This window comes from Danio rerio, chromosome 6 (genome assembly GCF_049306965.1).
Source record: "Danio rerio strain Tuebingen ecotype United States chromosome 6, GRCz12tu, whole genome shotgun sequence".
Lineage (NCBI taxonomy): Eukaryota > Metazoa > Chordata > Actinopteri > Cypriniformes > Danionidae > Danio > Danio rerio.
In genome coordinates, this window is record NC_133181.1 from 55,155,001 (window position 1) to 55,178,043 (window position 23,043).

At 34.5% G+C, this 23,043-nt stretch overlaps 1 protein-coding gene and 1 long non-coding RNA gene across 2 annotated transcripts in view; both read right to left on the bottom strand.

Moving 5' to 3' along the window:
- mmp24 (matrix metallopeptidase 24) overlaps nucleotides 1-2,648 on the bottom strand; it is a 72,650-nt gene extending 70,002 nt beyond the window's left edge. The window contains exon 1 of the mRNA XM_694711.9: nucleotides 2,322-2,648. Within this exon, the coding sequence (XP_699803.4) occupies nucleotides 2,322-2,447 (126 nt within the window). The 5' untranslated portion in view covers nucleotides 2,448-2,648. The remainder of the gene's footprint in view (nucleotides 1-2,321) is intronic.
- Nucleotides 2,649-3,525: 877 nt separating this feature from the next.
- Nucleotides 3,526-17,052, bottom strand: LOC141386372 (uncharacterized). The gene is made up of 3 exons (XR_012408252.1): nucleotides 16,846-17,052; nucleotides 16,424-16,495; nucleotides 3,526-6,423 (listed from the first exon to the last, which is right to left on the bottom strand). It is a non-coding gene; the product is annotated as an uncharacterized lncRNA (long non-coding RNA).
- Nucleotides 17,053-23,043: the final 5,991 nt, after the last annotated feature.

Consider the following 23,043-nt stretch of genomic DNA (forward strand, 5'->3'; position numbering starts at 1 on the left):
AAGAATCAACATTGTTTAAAAATAATAAAAAAAAAAACATTAACTTCCCTACTATTCATTTTTCCTTTGGAAGTCAATGGTTACCAGTTTCTATCATTCTTCAAAATATCTTATTTTGTGTTCAACAGTAGAATCTTATTGTTTAAAGATAATAATAATAATAAAAAATTGACTTCCCTGGTATTCAATTTTCCATGGAAGTCAATGGTTATCGGTTTCTAACATTCTTCAAAATATCTTCTTTTGTGCTCAACAGAATAAAGGAACCCAAAACCACTTGAGGGTGAGTAAACTGTGATTTTAAGGTGAACTATCCCTTTAAATCAGCAACACGATGAAACAATATCAACATTTGTGTTTCGTTTACCTGCAATTTATCCCCTTCTTTCACACAACAACCTTTAATACATCCAATAAAAAACCAAGCCCTAAGTAAGCGCTTAATCAATGCTTCATCTCGAAATATTCTGACATGTGAGCTGTAATTATAAATAATATTGAGTAAATTATAAGTAATATTGAGCAGGCTATATATTAATATAGAGCTAACTGTAATTTAAAGGTGAACTATCCCTTTAAATCAGCAACACGATGAAACAATATCAACATTTGTGTTTCGTTTACCTGCAATTTATCCCCTTCTTTCACACAACAACCTTTAATACATCCAATAAAAAACCAAGCCCTAAGCACTTAATCAATGCTTCATCTCGAAATATTCTGACATGTGAGCTGTAATTATAAATAATATTGAGTAAATTATAAGTAATATTGAGCAGGCTATATATTAATATAGAGCTAACTGTAATTTAAAGGTGAACTATCCCTTTAAATCAGCAAAATGATGAAATAATAATAACATTTGAACTCCTTTTATAACCAGTGCATCCTCTTTATTCACATAATAACCTTTCAATAAAAGAAACCAGCCACTAAACAAGCAATTAAAGCAATAAAGAAATGCATCGTCTCGAAATATCATGACATAACAGCACAAATATTAGGATCTGTACTCCCTAAGTAAAGCCTATTGCCACAACAAAGCTGAATCCAGCAGAACGGGCTCAAAAGCATCCCAGCCTTTCCTATCAATTATGAAAGAACCTATATTTGGCACACGCGCAAAACCAGGAGCCGCACATCAAAACAAAAGACATTACATGGCTATAAATGCAACCTCTATAAATCTATAACAGAAACATTTCAAATAAATGAGTGAATCCATAAGGAAATTGATGCTACTGAAGCTCTTTTTCTGCTTAATAACACTGATCATTTGTATTATTGGCTATCTTATTTCTAAGCATAAAGGTTCTGACGTGTTGCCTTTAACAAATGCTATAAGATATAATAAGGGAATGTATGCGAAGTGAGTGGAGCAATGAAATTATCCAATTACTGGCAACCTGATAATGGTTTCAGTGTGCTGTATTTCCAGGAAGAGCTAACATAAAACACTTAATGTCTGTCTGGGGCCGAATATAAGGCAAAATGGAGCACAGAGAAATAAGAACTCGTGCACATGTGTATTGTTTGGTTGCACGTGTCAAAAAATACAGCAAATTAAAAATTAAATTAAATTAAAATGCATAACAGCATGGTGAATGTATTCATATGTGGATGGTTAGGGTGTTGCAAATCAGTTAACAGTGTTGCTATATGTTCAAATGTGGTGTTTTGTTTTCTATACAGAAGGTTTGGCTGCATTGTTATTGTTTTGCACTGCCTGTAACATCATCACAACAAATAATCAACGGTAATATAATGTGAATACTGTTTTCAGACAATGAAAACATGACAGATTATTTCAGATAGGAATGTTTTGGATGCATTGTTTAGAGTTGCGTTTTTTGTGCTAGCTACAAAGCCATAAATAGCAGCAAATCACACAAAGACATATCAGTATTCAAATTAAATATATATTATTTTAATGCCAATTGTATCCACATGTGAATGGTTTCGGTATATTCTTATTGTTTTATCTTTAAGCTGATTCTAAACATGTCATATTTTAAAAAATCTAAATATAAGTAGCCTATTTAAAGGTTATTATTAGCTATTGTTATCATTATTCGCAAAAAAACAGCATATATGAGATTAATATCTATATCTGCAGTGCTGGTTTATTTGTCGTATTCATTTGTGCATAGCTGAATCATTATTAACCACGTTCGATCCTCTTTAGCTAATAAAAGTATTTGCATAATATTAATAATAATCGATTTTAATGGTGATCTGCTGGCCGAGCGCGTGCGCGTGTGCTGATGCTCCGTGAACAGGTCGAGGTGAGGATGGTGGACATGTCCTCTCACTGCACGTACCTCAACAATGAAGGTCCTCTCCTCTCCACAAACAGACACGACCCAGAAGAGGATGTGGAAATAGCATGTTTTCCAGCAGAACCCCGGGAGTCCCGTCTTCCTCCCCCTGGCTCCCACCCCCGCCATGACTGTCCCCAAATTCCCCCCACTGTCCGCCGTTGATTTCCAGGCTTGTTTCTTATGTTTGGTCTTGACTACTTCAGAAAAAAGAAGAAGACCGAGATTCCTGTATTCCTGCAGTCAGCGTTTCTTTTCGGTCAGGTGTTAAATTCGCAAAGCCATTTTGTGTTGCGTCTCCTTCAAGGTGCTGCGCTGAACTGATGCTGCGCCGGGGACGCGCTCGAGCGAATGCTGCACACACGCGGATGCACGACTCGGTCAGCGAATCGACTCTTTTGAACGGTTCGTTCAAGTGAATTGTTTATTATTTTGTTCGACGGATACTATTTAGTTATTTAGATGACGTTTTTATTAAACGCTGCTAACAAACGAGAAAGGCATTAAGACTCGTCATAAAGAGGAAATACTGACAAGAACTGCGGCTAATACAAAGTTTATGAAACTGTTAGAGAAATAAATATAGCTATATTAAGGACATCATGGTCCAAGAAACACGACAACAAACAAATAATAGTTAGGAAAATAAAACAGAAAAAAATCAAGACAGACAGAAGCTATAATAATTTAGCTAAATAAGCTAATTTTGCAAAAATGCTTAATAAGCAGCTAAGCTTAGGCTACATATCAAGCCATTAAGACATTAGAGGGATTGTTCACCCAAAACTTGTCATAAACCGTTTACCTTTTATTTTTTTTTTGACAACAAAAGAAGATATTTTGAAACATGTTGGAAACTGGTAACCAAAATGACTTGTTTACTATTTGTTAGCCTATTTTCCAACAGTATCTGGACGCAGCCTTTATGATGCAAGCTGAGACTGCACTCAGCGATGCAATGTCAGACACAATGCACTCAAATGGAGCTAGTGACGTCACTGTGACGGGTAGGGTTAGGGGTGGGGTTAGGTGAGCCCGTTAAAAAGCATTGGATGCAGCCCAGATTGCACTGCACCAGGTCTGCAGCCAGACCCCTCTCCTATTTTTTTGTTTCATACTATAGAAGACAATGGTTACCAAATTACAACATTCTTCAAAATATTTTCCTTTGTGTAAACAGAATAAAAAAACTCATAAAGGTCATATTGTGAGTACATTTTCAATTTTAAGTTAATTAACTATCCCTTTAAGCAAAGACCAGTTTACTGAATCATGGCATAATGTCACACAATAACAGTGGTTCTTTAGGGTCAATCCTACAGCAAATGTAGTAATAAATGATTCAGTTCTGAAGTAAACCCTCCAACTGATTCTTGAGCCATGAATCATTGTAAAGAACCAGTTCATAAGAGCTGTTCATTCTGTTTTGAAGCAGGATGAATGTTTTGGGTTAGGGTTAATGAATTGGCTTTATAGAATTAGAGCACTTCGCACAACCTGTTTGGATTCAGTATCAGACTTTGGAGATTCGATAGGTGTGGAACATGTAAATCTACTAGTAATATCTGCTTATGTTAAACAAAATTACATAAATACCTAGAATAAGACCTAATCTAATATATAAGACTACAACTTGCCTTCCAGCCACAACCCAGTACTGAGAAACACCCTAGACTCTCACATTCACACACTCCTACACTACAGCCAATTTAGTTTATTCAATTCACCTATAGCCTATGTCTTTGGACTGTGCGGGAAAACGGAGCACCCGGAGGAAACCCTCACCCGCCAACACAGGGAGAACATGCAAACTCCCCACAGAAATCCCAACTGGCCCAGCCGGGACTCCAACCAGTGACCTTCTTGCTGTGAGGTGACAGTGCTAGCCATCGTCCCACCCCATGATTACAGTTGAACCACTGAATTCACAGGGAAAGTTTTAGTTCCCTTTCTGGACTCATCTGAACATATCTGGACCTGGACATTGCTGTCTATGGAGGACGAGAGCTCCTGCATGGCATTTAAAATGCTTTAATTTGTGTTCTAAAGATAAACAGAGATTGGAAAACCATGAGAGTGGTTAAAATCATCAAAAATAATCTAATTAGTTTAATCAAAAGCAGACAAATTTTTTAACACTGTAAAGAAAAAAATAAGGTAATGCAAATCAAATGAAAAGCAATAACAGTCAGTGTAAATGTCAATTAAATTGCAAAATTTACTATATTTATTTTGCTAGTGCACATTGTTATTCTTTAGGTGAACAATTAATTTGTTAATCCAATGAAAAAAATGCTTTGGTATCTTTAAATAAAGTTTGACCAATTGCTTTAGCGTTTGGAGTGACGGTCCTTTTCCGTTTAAGTCAGTTTGACGCTTCAGACACAGTATTCTTAACCACAACCCTCATTCTGTCAGTTTGCTATGATGTGCAAAAAGAAAACTCCGCCTCTCAAATGTTTCAGCAGCTTAATTGTAGTTCACCTGTGGTAAATTCAGTTGACTGAATTTGATTTGAAAAGGCATACACCTGTCTATAAGGTCTCATGGTTGACAGTGCATGTCAAAGCACAAACCAATCATGAAGACAAAGGAATTATCTGTAGACCTCCAAGACTGGATTGGCTCGAGGCACAAGGCTGGGGAAGGTTACAGAAAAATTTCTGCTGCTTTGAAAGTTCCAGTAAGCACAGTGGCCTCTATCATCCGTAAGTGGAAGATGTTTAACCAACAGGACTATCCCCAGAGCTGGCCGGCCATCGAAGCTAAGTGATCCGAAAAGACTTAGTCGGGGAGGTAATCAATAACCCGATCATCACTCTGTCTAAGCTCCAGCATTCTTCTGTGGAGAGAGAAGAACCTTACAGAAGGACAACCATCTGTGCAGAAATCCACCAACCAGACCTGTATGGTAGAGTGGCCAGACAAAAACCACACCCTGCCTGGAATTTGTCAAAAGGCATCTGAAGGACTCTCAGACCATAAGAAACAAAATTATCTGATGAGACTTAAATTGAACTCTCTGGAGTGAACACCAGGTGTTACGTTTAGAGAAAAGCAGGCACCACTCATCACCACTGGGATGTCTTTCAGCAGCAGAAACTGGAAGACTAGTCGGGATAGAGGAAAAGATGAATGCAGCAATATACAGACATCCTGAATGAAAACCTGCTTCAGAGTACTCTTGACCTCAGACTGGGGCGATGTTCATCTTCCAGCAGGACAATGACCCAAAGCACAGCGTCAAAATATCAATGAAGTGACTTCACAACAACTCTGTGAATGTCCTTGAGTGGCCCAGCCAAAGCCTAGACCTAAATCCTATTGAACAACTCTGGAGAGATCTGAAAATGGTTGTACACTGTCACTTCCTATCTAACCTGATAGAGCTTGAGAGGTACTGCAAAGAGGAATGGGCAAAAATTCCCAAAGACAGGTGTGCCAAGCTTGTGGCATCATATTCAAGAAGACTTAAGGCTGTAATTGCTGCCAAAGGTGCATCAACAAAGTATTGAACAAAGGCTGTGAATACTGATGTACATGTGTTTTTTCAGGTTTTTTATTTGTAGTAAATTTGCAACAATTTCACAGTGACTATTGTTATTGTTTACGTGTCTCAAAATGGTCTACAGGGCTACGTTTTCAGAATGAGCCTGGATTGAAAACAATGAAGTTTTCACCAAAAATTTTCAAGAATTGTGTTGTTTCAGCTTTTTTTTTAAATAAGTAGTTTGAATAAAACAGCAAACATAATTTTTTTAGTTCATGCACTCTTCATCTGCAACCCTCGAGATGAAAATAATGATTTGCAATGAGCTTGTTATCAGCAGCCATCGCACTGGACAGATTTCAGTGGCGTCAGTGTTCTTGATGAAACCTTGAGTACCTGATGCAGTGATGCAGTACAGTCTGTTCATCTGAAAGGCCACAGGGATCACAGCAGGTTTAGTGTCCGAGGGATGGAGAGGAGAGTGTGTGTATCTGGGTCACAGCGAGCAGAGGCTTCGTCAGCCCTGGAGACGCTTTTCTCTGCGCTGGATACAATCCACAGCTTCCAGATGAGCAGCAGGGAAGACCTGAGTCCTCACAGTCTCTCCATCTGGAGCTGTGTTAAAACAGGCACACACACATCACACACACAAAGCATACATTTTACTGACAAAATAACTACACAAACACACACACTCACAGAACCATACACATTCACACAAACCAACACACACAACCACACACACACACACAAACACACACACACACACACACACACACACAAACACACACACACACACACACACACACACACACACACACACACACACACACACACACACACACACACACACACACACACACACACACGCACAACCACACACACACAACCACACACTTTACTGACAAAAAAAATGCACAGACACACACATGCACAACTGCATACACACAAACACACACACAAAACCATGCACACACACAAATACAACTACACACACACACACACACACACACACAAACAAATCTCTCCACACACACAACCAAAACCACACAATCACACACAATGTCTACAGACAAAACCACATACAAATGCCCCAACACAAGCCCCCCCAAACACACACACACACACACACACACACACACACGCACACACACACGCACACACACACACACACACACGCACACACACACACAACTACACACAAACACACACACACACACACACACACACACACACACACACACACACACACACACACACACACACACACACACACACACACAACTACACACACACAACTAACAACTACACACACACACACACACACAACTACACACACACAACTACACACAAACACACACACACACGCACGCACGCACGCACGCACGGACGCGCGCACACACACACACACACACACACACACACACACACACACACACACACACGCACACACGCACACACGCACACACGCACACACAACTACACACACAACTACACACAAACACAAACACACACACACACACACACACACAAATCTCTCCACCCACACCACACAAACACTACACCTACACCCCCCCTCCCCCCGTGTCAAGTTTCTGCGCTGGTGTTTTGTTTTTTCTGAATGATACCTTAATGTACACGTATCTAAATTTCGCTCACCCGGGACCCAGCAGACGTGCAACAAAATTAAGCATAAGGTGAACACAAAACAAAGTTTCTAGAGCTACTTCACAGCACTCGACACTTGTAAACACTCGCTCCATCAGGCTCGCAGCTTTCAGCACCGCACATATTCGTCACCGATTCCAAGCCGACCAATCACAGAGCTTGTGCTATGTGTCATTGTGACATGTATTTACAGTTTTTTACAATGGCTATGACACTTTTTTCAATACATTTAACAAGTTTGCTAAACTCTTAACGCAGCAACACACCTAAAATACACAATTGGCAAAACAGTTAATTTTATGCTCAAAATCACACATTATAAACTAAACCTCTAAACTACTTTTCAAAATACAATAATAAACGAACACACTACACCATGTCTAACAAAACACTGCAATCATGTTTCAAAATGAAATTATTGTTCAAAACACAAACACATGTTCTCTTCCAACATAAACATTCAGTCAATCAGAACACACTGACAATAAAAACACTATCATCAGCTGACATTACAGAAACTGCATTAGTTTATGTGTCAGCTCTGCTCTTATATTTGAAGTCTCGTTACAGTTTTGTTTCGTTGGGTTAAGTAAATGCATGCATTTTCTTTCATTTACGGCAAAAATTCTATACAAAACGAAGAAAAAAATTGCTTTATAAAATTTACAGTTTATGTAAAAAAATAAATAAATACAGACACAGAATTTCTGCAGTACAGACTTTTTTTGCAGAAGGACATTACTGCAAACAGAAAAAGCACCACAATTATAATAAAGTAACAAAGTAATCTTCTATTGTGCCCGGTCTTTTGCCACATGTTCTCATCCACATTATACTTGATATCTTCTGTGGCCCGGCACGGTTACTGTGGCTCTTTGGCCTATTATGTTTTTCCTACGGCGACATCCCCAGCCTTGTCAACATTGAAAATTTCATGTGGTACTGGATTTTCCTCTAACTTCATAACTCTCTGAAAGTAATTAGACACAGTGTATGCAAATGCTGTACTGTATATGTACTGTATGTACTAATGAACTCCAGGTTTAAAGAGTAGTTTACTGCAAAACACTTTGTATAGTACAGTAATGACTGTATTGCATAATCTTACATGGACGTATTGGTGACAGAGTTCTTTGATGTTCCTTTCAAAAACCTCAAGAGTCGTCTATTAGAACATATGATCATGTGATTGGAAAAACCAAAACAAGACATGAGTGTGCTTTCTAGATGGGAATCAGCTGTCATATATATATATATATATATGAGAGACTCATATTGCGGTTATATATATATATATATATATATATATATATATATATATATATATATATATATATATATATATATATATATATATATATATATATATATATATATATATAATTATTATTTATTTTTTTCTGTTGTCAATGCGAAATAGCATATTGCGGTATATACACACACACACATTTATTTATTTATTTATATAACCGAATTATGATGTTTCTCATTGGCAATTGAATAAAATACAGGGAATATATTTGTGTTTCAATTCACAATTAGAACAGCTATTCACTTTGACTTTATCCTATATAATTTCTGTTTAGAACATGGTGTTATCTGTTCTGACATACTGTGTTAAAGCATTTGTAAATTTGACTGTAAAATTACATTGTTTTGTTCTTGGTTGTGCTTGTGTGTAAAAGAAGTTAAAGCATTCTAAATTTGTGTTAACTGGATGCATTTTGTGTCAAAACAACACGAAATGTGTTAATTGTATAGCCCACGAAGACGGATGTTGTGCTAACTGTGTTAAGAGTTTAGGAAACTTGTTAAATGTATTGATAAAAGTGTCATAGCAATTGTAAAAAACTGTAAAATTTTGGAGAGGTGCGCGTCAGTCACAGCGAGGGCTATGCGATCGTGCAAAGGCTACGCCAGACCATACAAGTGCGCTTGACAGAAAAGTATAAATCAGCCTTAAGCTGGAGGAAAATTAATTAATGTATTAGATTATTTATATATTGTTAAAATATATTACATTTAGTTGCATGATTTTGGCAGCACGGTGGCTCAGTGGTTAACACTGTCGCCTCACAGCAAGAAGGTCGCTGGTTCAAGCACCAGCTGGGTCAGTTGGCATTTCTGTGTGGAGCTTGCATGTTCTCTTTGTGTTGGTGTGGGTTTCCTCCGGGTGCTCCGATTTCCCCCACAGTCCAAACACATGTGCTATAGAATTGGGTAAACAAAATTGCCATAGTGTCTGAGTGTGTGTGTGTGTGAATGTGAGGGTTTATCGAAGTTTCCCAGTACAGGGTTGCGGCTGTAAGAGCATCCGCTGCATAAAACATATGCTGGAATAGTTGCTGGTTCTTTCCACTGTGGCGACCTCTGATAAATAAGGGATTAAGCCAAAGGAAAATGAATGAACAATGAACGATTCAGATTTTGTTTTATATTCTAGTTGTTTATTGTTTACATCCCACAATCCTAACTTTTAAAATCCATATTATTTCTACTTGATATGCACACAGAACAAACAGAACATCCAGCGTCTGCACTGGATGTACCTGCTTTTATGTGTTTTTTACTATATAAAAGCATTTGAGTAGTGAAGTCATCATGGAGTGAATATAAAACACTGTACAACCTTGAACAGTTAGTCTCAGACAGGCCGAGCAACACATTTCACCCACTCATCCAACAGATTCATCTGTATACAGCATCTGAAGGAGAGAGAGAGAGAGAGAGAGAGAGAATCATCCTCCATCTGTCTCTCACTCCCACATCTCGCTTCTGTAGATTCTACAAATGATCATTTCGTTGTAGGTCATGTTCCACTTTTATGGTCGTGTTGCGTAAAACTACCTTTGTTGCACAATGAAAAGAGGATTTGTATGGAACATTTTACAGGCATTATAGAGTTGAGTTAGCTTATCTACACTGTAAAAATATCAGTAAATTAGTAGGTTTCCTTATTTTGTGATTCGTGTTTTTATTTTCCCCCATTTATTTATGGTTTTGAATTGCATTGTGAGAGCTTGATCTTTCTTCCAACAACTTTTAACCTTGAAAACTTTGAAAAAGTGACTTTTATTAAAGTTTTAATAGTTTAAAGTGATATATTGTCTGGGTTGGTGTTGCATATTATGCTACAAAAACCTTGCCAGTACATTTCCTGTTATTTTACAGACTTATTTCTCTCTGTATTATTTCTCATGCGAACACGGGGAGACCATGCAAACTCCACACAGAAATGTCAACTGACCCAGGCGAGGCTCGAACCAGAGACCTTCTTGCAGTGAGGCAAACATGCTACCCACTGCGCCACCGTGTCACCTGCACTGATTTAGCTTATTTCTAAAAACTATTAATCTCATTTTCCTGCATAAAAGCAACATTACCCATAATACTGTGCAGAAAATTCCACTTCAGAGTCGCTTCTTTAAACTATTTAACATGGTTGCCATAACCATATTTTCTCCAATTTACAAAATAAAATATTTGTCTGTGTTTGAAACGTTACATGTTTTGTGTTAGCCTTTAAATTTAATGAACTGGGTTATTTCAACCCAATTTAGTTTTTTTACTCATTTTTATTATTTGTTTTTATTTTTATTTTACTTGTTTCTTTTATTCTTGTTTATGTACAGCAGTTTGAATTGCCACTGTGTATGAAATGTGCTATATAAATAAACTTGACTTGACTTGACTAAATTTGGACAAAAATAAAATTTTTGAAATTACATCTAGGACAAAGTTTAAGCCAAAGTTTGGGTTTGTTCATATTTTACCCAGCGTGGGTTGAAATTACCCAGTTTTTGGAGTGTAGTTAATAAAAGCATCTTCTATAAAAATATAGTCATTTTTAGTAAATTAAAATTTAGTTTTTGAACTGTACTACATACAGTTGAAGTCAGAATTATTAGCCCTCCTTTTACTTTTTTTTCTTTTTAAATATTTCCCAAATGATGTTTAACAGAGCAGGCAAATTTTCACAGTATGTCCGATAATATTTTTTCTTCTGGAGAAAGTCTTATTTGTTTTATTTCGGATGGAATAAAAGCAGTTTTTTATTATTTTCAAAAACATTTTAAGGTCAAAATTATGATCCCTTTTAAGCTATATTCATGTCAATCATCTACAGAACAAATCACTGTTATACAACAACTTGCCTAATTACCCTAACCAACCTAGTTAACCTAATTAATCTAGTTACACATTTAAATGTCACTTTAAGCTGAATAGAAGTGTCTTGAAGAATACCTAGTCAAATATTATTTACTGTCATCATGGCAAAGATAGAATAAATCAGTTATTAGAAATGAGTTATTAAAACTATTATGTTTAGAAATGTGTTGAGAAAAATCTGCTCTCAGTTAAACAGAAATTGGAGAAAAAAAAACGGGGCTAATAATTTAGGGGGGCTAATAATTCTGACTTCATTTGTTTATAAAACATACTTATAAACATACATGTACATAAATATATTTATCAAAATACAAAGCTTTTTGCAACAAAAGTGTTATTAGCATCCCTCATCAGCCTGCCTTTCTAGATACGAAAAGATTCTGAACTACACAAAAGGTTGAGCTGGTATCACTGCTGACATTTAACAAAGGTCACCATTATGCTGAAAGGCCAGTTCAACATATACTGTAACACAGATTTAGAGGCTCAAAAACAGCATCAAACGGAGAGAATCAAACTATATTATTTGTCTGACTTTTTATAATTATGCTGTATAGTATTCTCATTTTTCTCCCTTTACTGTATTGTAAATAACTGTTGATTTGACATTACTGTGTAGGTGTAACGCACCTGACATTCATCACTCTGATGAAGACAAGTTTGCTGAAAATTGTAGCTACACATGAGTGCTGATTTATTTTTAAATAACAGCATATAAATATTTTTTTTTACTTTATTTTTATTTGTATACCTTTAGGAAATCTGAATGACTTTGAGAGAAATAAAAAATAACGTAATTTTAACAATCAAAATCCAATTAGAAGCACTTGTTTGGTAAATTAAGTTATATGGTCATATAGCAGAGATGCCCAAACTAGGGCGCCATCCCATCTGAGAAGAGAGGAAGAATGATGGGAATCCGTTTGAGATTGTCCATTCAAATTTAATTTAACTCTTTGTTTGTTTTATTGTTTAAAGCTGACTGAAATGAAATGTTTCTATTAAATGGTGTTAATAAATCAGATTTTGTTTAAATTTATAAACTGTCACCCGACAATGCTGAGACTTTGGTGAGCAAATCAAGTCAAAGGCAGATTCTCCTTGACTGGTGTACTCAGCATTGAACTCCACTGTGTTGTTAATGTGACTGTTTATGTTTTATTGCAGTAAGTTATCATTGAAAAAGTTTTTCTGAATTATTTATTACGCTTTAATGTATATTTACCTTCAGCCCATGCCTCTCAATGATATTTACTTTTGGACCTTTTTACAAAAAAATTTGGGCATCCTTGGTATATAGCCTAATATAGTCACAAAAAAGAGAAATATTGCTTCACAAATTGTACTTTGCATAAATGTATACAAATACTTGCATATTATATATATATATATATATATATATATATATATATATATATATATATATATTAGAGCTGTCAAATGATTAAAAAAATTAACGTAATTGATCACTATTTTTTTTTTTTTTTATTTAAATCATGATTAATCACGAAACGGCGTATTTATTACAGAAATAAAAGTACAGGCATTAAATGCCATTTGGATTTCAAAACAATCAAAGCCAATAACAAACAAAAATGATTTCCATGTTGGATTCTAAGTGGACTACACACACACACACTCGTGCGCGCACGCAAAACAGAGGACCCGGTGATCGAGGGAGGGATCCCTTCAGATTCATGAACACGCACGATCGCGTTCATCAAATTTACTTAAACTGTGTGCTTGCTGTATTTTACAAGCAAGGATTCTGACACAGCAACGTGAAACTTATGAAATGTGAGGGCTCATGTACGCAGATTAGAGAATAGGGCAGAGAATAGGGCTGTCTTTGATTTATAGTAATCAAATAGGGCTGTCTTTGTTGTCTTTGTCTTTGTTTTATATACACAATTATGCCGTCAAACTGTTGTATAAACGCAATATCACACTCGTAGCAGTGCGATATGGCTGTATATCGGCACTGGTGGGAGGCGTGCGTTGTGCCGATACCAGTGCCGATATACAGCCATATCGCACTGCTACGAGTGTGATATTGCGTTTATACAACAGTTTGACGCCATAATTGAGAAAACATGGAGAGTCTCAAAAACCCTTTTGTATGATGAACCACTTTCATCCGCGTTGGATTCAAATCATAAGCTGACAGTTGAACAGCTGAGTAAGCATCTTTTAAACTTTAGATCAGTAGTGTCTGCTTTTTGATGGCTGTGGGTGGAGTAATACACAAAGGGTAAAGAGGCTGTACGGGTGCTGATATTACTTAAATATATCACGGCTATCAGCCAATCAGATTTTGAAAACCAGACAAAACTGTTGTATAAATAAATAAATAAATAAATATATATATATATATATATATATATATATATATAGCCTAAAGTTGTTGCTAGAAGGGATACAGCTGCGGCCTGTTTTTTTTAAAATTCACCATTAAATTGTATAGTAACATCTACTCCTACCTCAACCCTAAACACAACCAACACAGTGATGAAAAAACAGTAATTATACCGAGTATTATTTATAATTAGCCATTAAATTGTATTTCATTAACATACACCCCTACTTCAACCCTAAACCCAACCATCAAAGTAATGTAAAAACAATAATAATACCAATTATTATTCATATTGTTTATTAAATTACCCATTAAATTGTATTTTATCAACATCTACCCCCACTCCAACCCTAAACCAAACCATCACAGTGATGTAAAAACAATAATTATACCAAGTATTATTCATATTATTTATTAAATTACCCATTAAATCGTATTAATGCATCTACCCCAACCCTAAACCCTCACAGTAATGTTAAATATTAATTATTGTTGTACAGTGTCACAAAAATGATGCAATTTTGACGTGAGCATCCACAGCTGTATCGCCTCTAGACTTTACCCACAAAATCTTTGATGACTCAATACGCCAAATGGGATCAATCAGCTGAATTCAGGACCCCTGCATCCGGATGCACTTTAAACACTTAACATTGTTAGTGCAATGACGAACCTGGCCTCGGTAAACGCATTTGTGTGTGTATATTGGTGAGTCATCTTTGGTCTGGGAGACATTAAACTGATTTCATGTCCCGAAACGTTTGGAGTTAAAACTAATCAAGTCCATCTTTTCTTCCTGTTTTCCTTTAAGGCCCGTAAAAAGGTCACCAGGAGCTCAAAACTGTCCGTCAACAGCAGATCTGTCAGTCTTGTGCTGGTTTTTTGTTCAGGAGATAAAATAAAGGTTGTCTTAGATGGAGAACATCTTGAGGAAAAGACTGTTGGTGTGCACATATGCTTCAATCCTCCATAATCCTGCTTCACAAGTGTGAGAAACTGAGCCATCGAGAGCTTTGGAGGAGCTCATTGAGAACTAAACGTATCCGCTGGTCCTCAGCGTTCCCATAAGAATTTATGCATTCATAAAAAAAAAGAAAACACTATAATAATATTATAATATTAGTTGGATTCTAGTTTATTTGTTTTTTATTATTATTACTATTATTATTATTATTTACCTTTTAATGTTGTGCTATTTAATATTTGCTAAAATATTATTTTTGGTTATTTATTATTATTATCATTATTTATTATTTTTTATTGTTAATGCTGAAAACTGTTGTGCTGTTTAATATTTTCTGGAATATTATATAAAATTTTTTGTCATTTTGATTTTTTAAAAAAATATTATCATTATTTTTTATTATTCACCTTTTTTATTATTTAATATATTTTAGATAATATTGAATAATTCTATTTAATATTTTGTGGTTACAATATTTTTTCTGTATTATTATTATTATTATTTGGTTATTATCATCATATTTTTTGTAATAATTTTTTTATTAATGCCAAAAACTGTTGTTTTATTTAATATTTTCTTGATATATTCTAATATTTCTGGAATATTATAATTTTTTAGTTTTTTATAATTATCATTATTTATTATTATTACAATTTTAAATGCTTAAAATAACTGTGTTGTTTAATTTTTTGCATATATTCTAATATTCTAATATTAGTTGGATTCATGTTTATTTGTTTTTTATTATTATTATTATTTACCTTTTAATGTTGTGCTATTTAACATTTGCTGAAATATTATTTTTGGTTATTTATTATTATTATCATTATTTATTATTTTCTTAATAATAATAATATTATTATTATTATTTATCATTATTTTTGCATTATTTACACTTTTGTTTAATGCTGAAAACTTTTGCGTTATTTAATATTTTGTGGTAAAAATGTTCTGTATTATTATTATTATTATTATTATTATTATTATTATTATTACGCCATGCTAAAAACAGCTGTGCTACTTAATATTTTGTGGTTATATTATAAATTATTTATGAAATTAATTTGAGTTTATTTGAGTTTGAGTTTTAAGTTAATTACTTTCTATTTTTGGATTACTTTTTTGACATTTTTATTGTGAATATTAAAAAACTATGATTACTGAAAACTTAATATTATTATTATTATTATTATTATTATTATATTTTGTGGATAAATTGTATATTTTTCTGCATTATTCAGATAAATACAATTTTAAAAAATGCATTGATATAAAAATTTTACACATCTTACAGTAACTGTCAATTTAAGTCATGTTGTTTGCAGTATCAAACATTGTGTCCCTTAAAATAAAACATCTTAGAGCACCAACTTAACCTTACATATAAATAAACATTAGCCAAGATCAGTGACGGCTTTATAACGATTGGTATTATGTAGTTATTTTGTTTCTCAAACTTAATGATGGTTACACAGCTGTAATGCCACTTTCCTCCAGCAGGCGCCGCTGTATCCCGATCAACCGCAATCCTGAGTGAAAACAATCATCGGTAATTAAAAGGAAAGAAAGACTAATTCAAGAGATTGTGCATTTAAGAACCTTAAAATGTCCTGCAACCATTCAGTCAATTTAAATGCAACATCTGACTGATTAATTTTGACAGACAGCAACTAATATTAAACTCTGACAGGATGTTCAGGACTGACTCATTGCCATCATTAGTAAACAACAGCGCCACCTCTGCTCGTGCGGTTATAAATGCCACAGCACAGCAATAAGTGGAAACTAGTCGGATTTTTATGGCATATAGTTAATATATAACGCATTTTAGCAGTCTGTATGTTGTGTATTTGCTGACTCTGTCATAAAGAGAACATACCTGAACATGCCTGAGCACAGAGAGTTTTGAGCCGCGCCTCTACAGTTTCCAGCTTTCAGCACAGATTAAACAGAGCCTGTGGCACATTATCTAAAGTAAACCAGTATCTGCTGGAGATCTGTCTGGATGAATCACACACTAAACACATCCGCCTCAAAGGCTTATTAGCTACACCGCAAACGTAAAAGAGAAAAACATACTATATCTGTTATATTCCATGAAGAAATGTACTTTAAAAAACTTTAAATGTTAAATCTTGCATAGCTTTGATACTTTTTTTTTTGCAACACTTATGGATTTATGGAGTAAGCAATATGAATTCCCTTTTCAAGACCAACCATTTATTTTTCAATACTTTACTATAAAACGTTTGAATAATAACACAATTTATATAAGTTGTTTCTAAAAATAATGCTATTTTGTGTGTATTTAGGTACAATTCTAACTTCAAAACTACTATGGCTTTAGCTTCATATTTCAGATCGTTTCTTCTTCATGATTCATACATTTCCTTTCATTTTCCTTCAATTTAGTCCCTTTATTTCTCAGGGGTCGCCACAGCGGAATGAACCGCCAACTTATTCAGCATATGTTTTACACAGTAGATGCCCTTCCAGCTGCAACTAAGTACTCGGAAACACCCACACACACTCATTCACTCTCATATGACCAATTTAGTTCATTCAATTCACCTATATAGCACATCTCTGGACTGGAAACTGGAGCACCCGGAGGAAACCCACGCCAACACAAGGACAAAATGCAAACTCCACACAACGGACCCAGCCAGAACTCGGACCACTGACCTTCTTGCTGTGAGGTAGTGCTAACCCATGAGCCACCATGTCGCCCACATAATTCATGCATTCAGCTTCAATTATATTATTAAGAAAAAACTGTCATCTCTTTTGTGTTTACTAAATCAAATCATCAGTTTCGCAAAACCTTTTTTCCTGTATTAAGATAATATAGGCTATAGATCTTAAGGTTTTCCCCTCCGTTTTGGCCAACTCACATTGGTTTTAAAAAGGCAGAACAAAACCATGTGAGTTGCTGCTCCAAGTGATGTCACAACCACTGGCGGGTAACTCAAGGCACTGAGGCATGTCTCTTCTCTCAATAATTTGTACAGAATGTTTAGGATACACTAGATCGCGTCTTCCACGTAAATGCTGCACACTGGTAGTGGATGAAGAGATTCCCCCCATGTGTGTTAAGCGCTATAAGTGCACTGAAAAGCGCTATATAAATGTAAGGAACTATTATTATTATTATTATTATTATTATTATTATTACAATGAAATTAAAATAATCTTAATGAATGGTGGTTAAGGTTAAACTATTATTACTATTATGAAGTATAACTACTATTTACATCTAAATAAAACTCATTTAAACATCAATCTTGATAATACTCCACACTGTAAAACCCGATAAGTTAACTCAAACTGTTTGAGGAAACCGATTGTGGCAGACCTTTTAAGTTTGACACAAAATGGTTTGAGTACTGTAAACTTGTAGATATATTGAGTCATATACACATATTTTATTTGTGCTGACATCGTCAAATATTTAGAGTTGTGGTAATTTAAACATTTTAAGTTCAGTTATAAAATTGGTGTGAGTTCAGTTAATTAAACAAAACAATATCCAAACAACACTATACTGTAGCTACTCAAATGGTTTAATATTGCTTCCAGCATTAGAGTTAACACAAAAATATAATTAATTAATTTTATTAGGTTTGAGTTCTGCTTAATACAGTCAGTGTATAAGTTACCATAACTCTTTTTCATTAAGTCAAAGTAACTTTTTTTTATTAATGATAAGTTAAACTATCTTATTTCATCTAGTGATTTTCACTGTCAGGTTTTACAGTGCAGTAAACAGACCAAGTTTATAAAAAAAAAGTAGTAAAAATTTTAATTTAACCACTCTCACAATTAATGAATGCATATTATTTGCATATAATTAAACAGATATAATGTTATTAACCTCTTAAAGCCCAATGTGTTTTTCTACATGCATTTTTTATTTCTCTTTGCTATATGGGCATCACCCAGTATCACCTTTTGATATGATGAACTTTTAGAAAACAATGATGTCCATATATGTGTACTCGTGGTCCGAATTTACATAAAACACTTTTTCCTGACTGTTTTGTAATTCAAATATAACATTAATTTTTTTTTAACATGTTATGACTATCAGAGACCCCATTTTGGACAGATAAAAATAGGGTGTGGGACTTTTCATATGCTGCAAAAAAAAAGTTGCAGGATGACACTGTATGTCTGTAAGCAAATATAAAACATTCAAAGTATTTAAATAGCCATTAAGGAGCTAAAATGTGCTGTCCACATATGTGGCCACTAAGCCCGAGGAGGTTAAGGTAGTACTTAAAGTATCATGGTCATATTTTCCACTGTAAATAAATAAATAGGCCTCAGTGTTTGTGAGATTCACTCCTCCATGTTAACATCAAATCAATAATCTGTCAAAAACGGCTCTTTTTAGTGCAGAGGACAATCAAGTAACCACCCAGCGTGAGTCAAATATCACTGTGTGTACTATTCAAATTACACGAAAGCGCTGGAACATGACAGCACATTTATACTCAGAACAAATGAATCATCTTGGCAAACACCAGCCATAAATGAATGAAGGCTCTCATGAACTGTGAGACTGTACAGTTTGCAGTTACAGTTTGCCGACAGCAATGCATTAACAGCTCAAGCTGATTAACTCTCTCTCTCTCTCTCTCTCTCTCTCTGGATCTGAATTTGAACACTGAATTTGCATATTAAAGACTGACAAATAATTGAAAAGGTTTTTGTCATGTATGGTGTGTTATTGAAGTGTTATGCATGTTGCACGATGATCAGTTTGTTTTAAATTTTTGAAAAAAAAAAACGGAATTTTACAAAATGCAGATGTAATTATAAGTTGTAGATATATTGTTTAGAATTGTAAAGTATATTATGCGATATTACACTCACCGGCCACTTTATTAGGTACACCTGTCTAACTGCTCGTTAATGCAATTTTCTAATCAGCCAATCACATGGCAGCAACTCAATGCATTTAGGCATGTAGACATGGTCAAGACAATCTTCTACAGTTCAAACCGAACATTTTTGTTGGTTGCGGCTGGAAGGGCATCCGCTGCGTAAAAACTTGCTGGATAAGTTGGCGGTTCATTCCGCTGTGGCGACCCTAGATATATATATATATATAGCCTTTAAATGTCACTTTAAGCTGTATAGAAGTGTCTTGAAAAATGTCTAGTCAAATATTATTTACTGTCATCATGGCAAAGATAAAATAAATCAGTTATTAGAGATGAATTATTAAAACTATTATGATTAGAAATGTGTTAAACTCTCTGTTAATCAGAAATTGGGGAAAAAATAAACAGGCGGGCGAATAATTCAGGGGGGCTAATAACTCTGACTTTAACTGTGTGTGTGTGTGTGTGTATATATATATATACTCTCTCTCTCTCTGACAACAGCTCACTGTTTAAACACTGGGTTATTTGGCACACTTTCAGCCAACAGGCTCAGCCACATATCTCAGCTACAAAACCACCTTAAAATGTCATCAACTGGCTCTATATCACATCACAAGACTACAAAAAAATCTAAGCAGAGAAATCAGGCAAGTGAATGAGGCCGACCAGGAAAAACTCAAACTGGCAAGCTTTGTCTAACCGCTTCTTGTGGCTTTGATGTTTGTAAAAGAAGAGCACTGCAGAAAAAGCCCTTCGTCATTAATACTAGTCAATAGTGGTAGAGCACTTTAAGAAAAAAAAACAAACAAACATGTTAATGCTTAACCAGTTTTAACATTCTTCATAACTAATATTAAATGTAAAAATGTAAAGTGTGCAAGCTTTGAGTTCAGAGGGGATTTGAGGACTATAAACACATATTTAATTTGTTTTATTTTAAATAAACACATTTTATTCATACATTTTTGTTCAGCTTAGTCTCTATTTCAGAGGTCCCCACTGCAGAATGAACAGCCAACTATTCCAGCAAATGCCTTTTTAGCCGCAATTCAGTACTGGGAAACACCCATACACACATACTCAAACAATACAGACAATTTAGCTTACCCAATTCACCTATAGCGCATGTTTTTAGACTTGTGGAGGGAAACCGGAGCATGCTGAGGAAACCCACGTCAACACTGGGAGAACAAGTAAACTCCACACAGAAATCATCATCTGTGAAACCATCTGGCCCAATCGGACTCAAATCAGTGATCTTCTTGCTGTGAGGCGACAGTGCTAACCACTAAGCTGCCCAAAATTACTTTTATTTAAATGTAAATTATAATAAAATATAAATAAGGTTATAATAAAATAATAACAAGGTAAGTTTTTTTAAAAAAAATCTGATTGTTCAATATAAATTATACTACACACACACACACACACACACACACACACACACACACACACACACACACACACACACACACACACACACACACACACACACACACACACACACACACACACACACACACACACACACACACACACACACACACAGTTGAAGTCAGAATTATTAGCCTCCTTTTGATTTTTTTTCTTTTTTTAATATTTCCCAAATGATACAAGAATCAGTCCAAGGCACTCGAGTAAAGTGGAAAAATTAAAAAGCCTTTATTCACATGGCAAAATCTCTAAAAACCTATGCGTTTTGGCAGAAGTCTGCCTTCATCATGTTTGTTTTTTCTGGATTTCCCAAATGATGTTTAACAGAGCAAGGAAATTTTCACAGTATGTCTGATAATATTTTTTCTTCTTGAGAAAGTCTTATTTGTTTTATTTCGGCTAGAATAAAAGCAGTTTTAATTTTTTAAAAAACTATTTTGGGACAAAATTATTAGCCCCTTTAAGCTATTTTTGTTTCGATAGTCTACAGAACAAACCATCGTTATTCAATAACTTGACTAATTACTCTAACCTGCCTAGTTCACCTTATTAACCTGGTTAAGTCTTTAAATGTCACTTTAAGCTGTATAGAAGTGTCTTGATAAATATCAAGGAAAATATTATTTACTTTCATCATGGCAAAGATGAAATAAATTCGTTATTAGAAATAGGTTTCTAAAACATATATATATATATATATATATATATATATATATATATATATATATATATATATATATATATATATATATATACATATATATATATATATATATATATATATATATATATATATATATATATATATATATATATATATATATATATATACATACATACATACATACATACATACATACATACATACATACATACAATATAAAAAAGCATAAAATGTCACAATACAACATATATGAAATGTGTCTCCAACATTTATTAGATTTTCTAGGAATATTTATAAATGTCTCTAATAGACCTACAGAGCGATATTAATGCGTCCTGAAGTAAAGTGAAACGGCTATACGTCGTGGTTGCTAGCCTCATGCAAAAGACAGCAAAACTTGTCCAAACGTATAAAGATGAATCTACAATACGAAAGTAAAATAATAGAAATCAGCAAGAAGGGAGTCGTATGAGGTTTGGAGGCAAGATGGCTGCTTAACGTGGAGCTTTGCGCTGCATGAATACACTGTAAAACCCAAAAAGTTAAAGTAACTCAAACCATTTGAGGAAACCGATTGCAACAAACCATTTAAGTTCAAAAGCTAATCCTAATGAGTACTGTGAACTTAATCCATTTAAGTATATGAAGCAATGTTAGCACAGTAAAACCCAATAAATGAAGAGAATTCAAATCAACTGAGTACTGTAAAACCCAATAAGTTAAGGCAACTCAAACCGTGAGGAAACCGATTACAACAAACCATTTGAGTTAAAAACTAATCTATATAAGCACTGTGAACTTACTCTATTTAAGCTGAAGTAATGAGGTATTTAATTAACTCATTGCCTTCAACACTGAGTTCAAAACTCTTTTCAAATGAGTAGAAATAACTTTCAGTACATTTTGAGTTAACTACACTCATTTCATTTGATAAAGTTGACTATTGGGTTTTACAGTGTATAATTATCCTGTTTAATCATTATAACATTGTCAACTTCAAGAGTGATTCACATACTTAAAGATATTGAAAGCAAAAAAAAAAAATTAAGCAATCAAAAAATCTCGACTTCAGTGGATATTAGGAGGC